The sequence below is a fragment of the Juglans regia genome, chromosome 10 (assembly GCF_001411555.2).
Source record: "Juglans regia cultivar Chandler chromosome 10, Walnut 2.0, whole genome shotgun sequence".
NCBI lineage: Eukaryota > Viridiplantae > Streptophyta > Magnoliopsida > Fagales > Juglandaceae > Juglans > Juglans regia.
Window position 1 is genome coordinate 24246399 of NC_049910.1, and position 7989 is coordinate 24254387.

The 7989-nt window shown below is 34.4% G+C and overlaps 1 protein-coding gene across 2 annotated transcripts; it reads left to right on the plus strand.

The window, feature by feature from the left end:
* Positions 1–1672: 1672 nt before the first annotated feature.
* On the plus strand, positions 1673–6146 carry LOC108986016 (guanine nucleotide-binding protein subunit gamma 3-like). Of its 2 annotated transcripts, XM_035694995.1 has the most exons (5): positions 1674–2487; positions 4253–4305; positions 4449–4493; positions 4595–4639; positions 5620–6146. In XM_035694995.1, the coding sequence occupies exons 1-5, from the start codon at positions 2350–2352 to the stop codon at positions 6008–6010; spliced, it is 672 nt and encodes a 223-aa protein (XP_035550888.1). In that variant the 5' UTR covers positions 1674–2349; the 3' UTR covers positions 6011–6146. The 2 variants fall into 2 exon arrangements, with proteins under 2 accessions (XP_035550889.1, XP_035550888.1); XM_035694996.1 differs by lacking the exon at positions 4253–4305 and having other exon boundaries at positions 1673–2487; positions 4432–4493.
* The last annotated feature ends 1843 nt before the right edge of the window (positions 6147–7989 follow it).

A 7989-nucleotide genomic window follows, 5' to 3' on the forward strand; every position in this document is an offset into this window, starting at 1 on the left:
GTGAGTGGTCTAACACAACTCGAGCTAAACTTTATCCCTATTTTACATCTTCGACACAACTTTACAATCAAATATTATTTTTTATTTCAAACTCGTCAAAATAAGAAAAGAAACATTCAAATCAATTCAGTAAATAATAAAATCTTATTAAAAATCATATATAAAATTCTACAAATAATTGCGTTTATATCATTTTATAAAATCTAAATCAATATGATATAGACATAATTATCTTACAACTTTTAACAAGATTTTTAGTCTAATAATAATAATATTTTTTAATTTTTATTTAATTTTGATGGATTTGAATTTAAAAAATAAGACTATTTTATAAAATTATTAATTTTTGAAATTTAAAAGAAAGAAAAATGCTTGTAAAACTCAAGCTAGGATTGGGCAGCGGGGGCCCACCCCCCTACCCCACCCCGGTCCGCTCCACCCCCGTATGGGCGGGTGGGCTACCCCTCATGGATTGTTGGGTTGACTCCAGCGGGGCCCTCCCGCTCCGCATCACTCCCATTTTTAATATAAAAAATTATAATTTTTAATATTTATATAAATATATACAATTTGTACAAAATATAATTTATATAAATTATTATATAAATTATAATAATTTGTATAGGAGGCTAAGACAATACAATAGTCATCTTTAAGCAATGTGAGACTTTACATGAGGCCAAATTATAATATAATTTTTTTTTGGATTATCAATAGGATGTCAAGACAATCCAAAATACAAGTCTAATGAGTTTATATTTTTTTTAATGTATAAATTTTAATTTATAATTTAAATTATATTATAATTTGAGTCTAAAAAAAAATTTTAGATCCAAATTTTTTTTTAGATCCAATGTGTTATTGGATTAAATTAAGGTGTGGTTTCACCCCAGGTACCAGAGCGGGGTAGGAAATCCTCCCCTGCATGGTGCAGGGCAAGGAGGCTGGAGGCGGGAGGGGGTGTCCCCCTAACACCATGCGGATATCACCCCAAACTCAAGCTACAAAGACCTCGCATGTTGTCATGTGATGATCTATTTGGAAGAATCTCAAAAAACTTTCTTCTTCTGGTTGGCGTAGGTGTATTGAGACGTGAGGAAATAAAATTGAGAGCTAAGAATAAAAATATTTAGGTTGTATTTAGATGTTGAATTGAATTGAATTGAAATGATAAAATATTATTAGAATATTATTTTTTAATATTAATATTATTTTAAAATTTAAAAAAATTAAATTATTTATTATATTTTATATTAAAATTTTAAAATAATTATAATAATAAATTGAGATAAGCCGTTACTCTCTTTCTTTATGCTTCCATCTTTCAATACATATTTCCAAGGTTAAAAGCCTCCTGTCATGACTGAAAAGGAAAGGAATGCTGCATCTTCCATTTATGAAAGGCAACTCAAATAATATTTGACATGAAATTACATTGGTTTGGCAGTGTTTCTCTCTCTCTCTTCTTTTTTTTTTATTTTTTGTTTTCTCAAAGTCAGAGCTGATGCATCCTTGAAGGCTCAAAACAACACACAATCCGGTGCTCTTCTCTTTCCTACGCAGCGGTCACGTGGGGTCTGATCTGATGTCCTCCCATCGTGCTTTTCGCTCCCTCCTCTGCAACCTCGCCAGAGAGAAGACACAAGAAAAGAAAAAGAAAAATACAAACAGTCTCTCTGAGTTTTGTTTATACAAACTCAAAAATCTCACTCAGATTTCGATCAAATCCCTCAACTTTGCCAAATGGGTTCGTACAGACACTTGCAGCTGCAGGCTTTTATCACAGCCGTTTTTACTATTATTATTATTTCTACAACTCCAATCAGCCAGCTCAAGGCACATAAGATGTGCCTTGAGAGAGAGCCTCAGACTCCTGGCCATCATCTCCTTCTTCTTTTTCACTCATAGATCACTGTGACAATAATAGGCTCTCTTTTTAGCCTTATTATCACTACTCTTTCTCTTACCCTTCGAGCCTCATTTAATCCCTGCAACCGCAGTGTGATACATGCATTTATGTACCCCACTGTTCCTGCAGAAACTGTTTTCTTTCTGGGTTTTTCTTGTTTATGGGTATTCATTATCATTGTCAGATAGCCTAATTACTGCCATTTCCACAAAACCTTTTCGTATAGCTTTCATTACACCTAGCATCATATGTATGCTAGCAGCGTCTTCTTTCTTACTTCCTATTACTGCTACTTCTTCTTGTAACTGCTACATGTACTGGAACTATTACTGCTTATTAATACTTCAAGTACAGGCACTTCTTGCTCGGTCTATTTCTTCGCTCTGGTTTTCAAGTTTGAGCGATTCGGAGATTTAAGGACTTATTAAGTTTGTGACCAAATGGCTGCTCCGTCGGGTTTCTCTCCCTCGCTGCCGCCACCGCGTCCGAAGTCGCCGCCGGACTATCCAGATTTATACGGGAAGCGCCGTGAAGTGGCCAAGGTTCAGATGCTTGAAAGAGAGATTGGCTTTCTTGAGGTGAGTTGAGTGATATTTTCTTTACTTCTGATTATTTTGCAGTGAAAGGACCCATTATGCTTAACTTTGTCATAGTATATTGGGATTTGACACATTCTTCAAGGGAAGAAATTTTTTAGAGGAAAAGAAAAATCCGAGATTTTTTTCTCTGTTGCTTGAATTTTTTAAGTATTCACAGGTTTTTTTGACAGTCTGACTATAAACAAGCAAGGAAAATGCGTGATTTGATGTATAGGGGAAAGATTTTTGTTAGTGAATCTGAGGAGGATGTGAGTTTTATGGGTTCAAAGATGAGAATATTCATGTATAGTGGACACTGAATTTGAAGTTTACGAAATACAGCTAAAGGAGGACACATTTGGAGAGTTTCTTAAGAAATTGTAAACAAATATTAGAGGGTGGATCGCTTTTGCCCTGTTTGTTTTTGTGGTTGAAAAATTAGCTTAGCATACATGCCAATATATACATTTTTGCAAATAAAAACTGTGAAAGCTGAAGTTGGTCTTCATTACTGGCAGTTGTTTCGACCTTAACTAGTTAGGAACCTTGGGACTTTTAACCAACTCTCGTTTTCCATCAAAGACAAGACCGTTCCTATATAGTTGTGGACACTGACTAGGGTAGGTTTGAGAGGTGAGATGAGAATTTTGTATTTTGTTTTAGTGTTTAAAAATATTATGTTTTAATATTATTATTGTTTTGAGATTTGAAAAATGTGTATTGGGATTTGAAAAAGTTGAATTATTTATTATATTTTGTATGGGGATTTGAAAAAGGTGTAATGATGAGATGAGATGAGATGAAAATTTTATGTTTTGTTTGTGCCCCAAACCTGCCCTAATTGTGCCTCGTTTGTTTTCGCAGATGAGATGAGATAAAAGTTAAATAATATATTGTTATAATATATATTTTTAATATTATTTTTGTTTTGAGATTTGAAAAAGTTGAATTTTTTATTTTATTTTGTGTAGAAATTTAAAAAAATTATAATGATTAGATGAGATGAGTTGAAAGGAGTTGTGAAAACAAACAAGACCGGGTGAATGTATTGGCCCGAAAGGACACATTTAGAGTATTTCATAAAAAAATGGTAAACAGATCTTTGAGGGTGGATCGCTTTTGCCCTTTTTTTTGTTGAAAAATTAGCGTAGCATACATCAAATATATACATTCTCGCAAATGAAAGTGGTCAAAGCTGAAGTTGGTCATTGTTAGTGGCAGTTGTTTCGGTCTTAATTAGTAGCCAGCTCACGTTATCCACCTGAATGATTATACTTGATAGGCTAGTTATTTTGTAACTCAATCATTACACTTATAAATAATAACATCACAAGCATCAAGTCACCACCATTCATTGCATAAGCATCCTAACGAATGAATTTCAATACATGCGTTCTGCTAACGATTCATCTACATTATAATAGAAGTGGTAAACAGAGATATGCTAGTGATTGTGCATGGATGTTCTGTGTCTTTTCCTTTAGGCTTACTTATTGGAAAATTTTGATCTATTGGTAGTTTCGTCTAACTTCCGAGGTCAAATTGGAATTATTGGCGGCGATGAGATGTGCTTGAGGTTTAGATTTATTCTAACAGAACGACATGAAATGAAACTGAATGCGACTGATGTAGTCAGTTCCTCTAAATTTATAATCATAAGTTTGCAAAAAGACAAGTTTATACATAACTGTTCAAATGAGTAGCTTTCCATATTCTTTTAGTTATCATGGGTGGGCAAAAGTTTTGATAACTTTTCTGTGAGCAGGACGAATTAAAATCCGCTCAAAGCCTTCAACCAGCTTCTAGATGCTGCAAAGAGTAGGTTTAACTCCCAATTGCTTGTTCAGTATCTAGTTTACAAAATCAGTTATATGGTGTTCAATCTTGCGAATTTCTTTCGAGATTTTTCCCTTTTTTTTTTTTCATATCCTAAGGATTATATAGACACGATCATTTTGCAGGATTGCTGATTATGTGGTGGAAAACTCTGATCCTATTATACCTACGTAAGTATTCTGTTGTCAAAATCTTCTACAAACATTTTTTTGTTTAGTATTCTACAAACTTTAAGGGATAACAATCCACCTATATTTTCCCTTTTAAGCAGAAATCGAAAGAATCATCGGACCTGTCGCTTGTGGAAATGGCTCTGGTACTATTATCATTTTGTAGTGTGCCTATACATCTGAAATTGTACTGTCTATGTTTTACCATATAGACTCTGTGATATATGATAAGAGTAGATGGTGAATGAGATCCCACATTATTTGAGAAGGAAAAGTTCTTGCTTTTTATAAGGTTCTAATGTGGCTCCAATTATATTATTGATTAGTCCTTTTGGAGTATAGGCCATGTGGTTTGGGCCTTCCATTGGGGCGTCACAGACTCTTTCATTGGTTGGAATATGATGAGCACAAGAAGCAATAGCATGCACCATTACTAACCATGAACATAGCCATTCTGTTTTCTTGCAGTCATACATGTTATTAGGATCCTCAATTATAATCTTCACAATGACAGCAATATTGCAACCAGGCTCAATTGCATTCATATTATCTAGACATTATAACCAATTAATTTTTTTTTTTTTTTTTGTATTTACTGTCAAAATGACTAAGTAGTTGTGAAAATATAAGTGCTGTATTCTCTGTAATCTGTATTTGTTAAGGAGGAAAAGTTTTTGTACATTTTTGGACCAAGTAGCAACTAACCACACACTTGCTGCTTTACCTCGGAGATTCTGAAATGCAATGTAGAATAGATACATAGTATATTCTATAATTCACAAAGATAACTTACATTTAATGTTAGAAAGTAGTTTCATCCTGTAAGGCAGTATATATAGTTTTTACTATTTAAGGAAATAGGGAATGTACTGGATGGAAAAAACTGATTTCCTTTCTAGTGGTATGCATGTTTCCTGCATACCATGCTCTGAATAGGATTGACAAGAAAACTCATCTGGAAACTTTATTCTGTTATTTACCCCTTAAGAAAACTCGGGTTCCTTTCAATTTCATGCAAAGTTGCGAAACCACCAATTTAGAACAATCAGCATTTATTTTTGTCTGCATCTTAGAAGCAGAATTTTCCACTGTGTATAAAATAACTGGAGAGTGCGCTTGTTTGTAGTGGAATGCCTTGTTTTAACCTCTCTTGGATCTGCTGTTGCTGCTCTACTGGGTGCTCACTTCATCTAGAGATGCCGCGCTGCTGCTGTGACAGCAATCCATGCAAGTGTGGTTCCTGTGTCAGCTGCTGCAGCAGCTGTGACTGCAATCCATGTACCTGTGGTTCCTGTGTCAGCTGTTGTCATTTCCCGAAGTGGTGCTGTTGTGCTTGTCCCAGATCACATTGCTGTAAAAAAGTTTCGTGCAGCAGAAGTTGTTGCAATTTCCCATCTCCTTCATGCCCTGACTGCTCTTGCTGCATTTGGAGATGTACACGTCCCAAATGTCCAAAGGTACGCCCTTGTTGCTGTTGTACAAAAACCTGTTGCAACCCTTGTTATCTGTGTTACTAGTATATTGGTGCAATCCCATTCTGGAGCACAGTTCTTCAACATGGAAGTTTATTTTTAATTGAGTATAAAACTTGGATATTTGGATGGCTTTAAGATAGTATCTTCAAGTTCAATATAAATGGGCAATAGGTTGATCTGTGAGGGAGATAGCAGCTTCTTCTGAGATTGTTGCTTTGGTTTTCACAAATTTTCGATTATATATATATATATATATATATATATATATATATATATAATGGACTTGTTGTCTCTGTTAAGAAAATCAAATTATTCCAAATCAAGATTAAATTTCTTGGTTATGATAAGATATGAGAAAATAATGTCTTCCACTCTTTGAGTGACTACATTCTGATGAAATTTATGGGCCTAACTCATCTCATAAAACCGGTTGTACAAGAGAGGATTGCTCATTACTTATAAACATGCCCAAAACCTTGTCCACAGTCAATGTGAGATTATTCCTCAACACTCTCCCTCACGTGCAGGCCAGTATTTTTTCTGATCCTTGTCACGGGGTAAGGAGTGTGGGCTCCCATTCGTCCTGTTGCTGGCTCTGATACCATGATAAAATTCATGGGCCTAACTCATCTCATAAAACCGGTTGTATAAGAGAGGATTGCTCATTGCTTATAAACATGCCCAAGACCTTGTCCACAGTCAATGTGAGATTATTCCTCAACACCCTCCCTCACGTGCAGGCCAGTATTTTTTCTGGTCCTTGTCACGGGGTAAGTAGTGTAGGCCCACATTCGTCCTATGGCAGGCTCTGATACCATGATGAAATTTATGGGCCTAACTCATCTCATAAAACCGGTTGTACAAGAGAGGATTGCTCATTACTTATAAACATGCCCAAGACCTTGTCCACAGTCAATGTGAGATTATTCCTCAACAACAACTCTCGCCCTTTGATTGAAATTCATACTAATCTTATTAAACAGATCAAAACACGTGTTAAAATTCTTCTGTGATTGTATTATCAACAATTTTTCTTTGTAACACATGGAACTTAAAAGCCAGAACAATGTATAAAGAATAAATCTATTTGTCATCATCCTCTCAACATGGATACTTGTGAGAGGATGATGGTAAAATAGATGATGGGTAACATTACTCATGTATAAAATGACTGTTGAATGCCATTTTCTATAAATATTTGATATAGATAAATATGTCTTTAGTTATCACGACTGGTTTGATCATTAATGGTTTGATCAACTTACTACCAAGTTGGTGGTTGAAGCATTTCTACGCATCAAGAAAATTATTTTTATAGTTTAGCACCCACAAACATAAGTAACCATGTTCGGTCAATTTGAGTCTACAAGGTGGATCCTTTGATAACTCGGTTGGTGTACCATAGTTCAAATCAATGGTCCGACAAGAAGCCCAATGATCTATGCTATAACAAGAAAGTGGGCTGGTCACGTTTTGGATCTTCTAGGGTTTGTCGGATTCTCTTTAACCAGCAAAACTGTGAAACCTCAGTTCTCTAGCTGCTAGCAGAAAGCCATATGGGTGTGCATCGTCATTGGAGTTTCAGTCTGAAAGGAGAGCATACATTAATAATATTTTATTTAACTACTGCATGAATCCAATTTCAGCAACAAACGAGAACTTTTAATATACGATCAATTATTGCTTTGTTTTTCGTTTAATACCCTGTAAAAATATTACACCTTACAATACTTTGGTAGGCTGCAAAACTCAAACCAAATTGTGACCAAGTTAGAAAGTCGGTATATATTATTAGGCTTCGTTTATTTTCACAAGTCCTATCAACTCATCTCATTTAATTATTATAATTTTTTTAAATTTTTATATAAAATAAAATAATCAATTTAATTTTTTTAAATTCTAAAACAAAAATAACATTAAAAAATATATTCTAATAATATTTTATTTAATTTTTAATTTTAATATTACCTTATTTTATCTTATTTTATCTCATTTGGGTAAACAAACAATGCCTCCACCAG

Excerpts from the sequence above, each read along its gene's own strand:
- LOC108986016 (XM_035694995.1), top strand. The coding sequence starts at position 2,350 with ATGGCTGCTCCGTCGGGTTTCTCTCCCTCGCTGCCGCCACCGCGTCCG. Across the intron at positions 4,494-4,594 it reads TCTGATCCTATTATACCTAC|AAATCGAAAGAATCATCGGA; the intron begins GTAAGTATTCTG and ends CCTTTTAAGCAG. Across the intron at positions 4,640-5,619 it reads CGCTTGTGGAAATGGCTCTG|TGGAATGCCTTGTTTTAACC; the intron begins GTACTATTATCA and ends GCTTGTTTGTAG.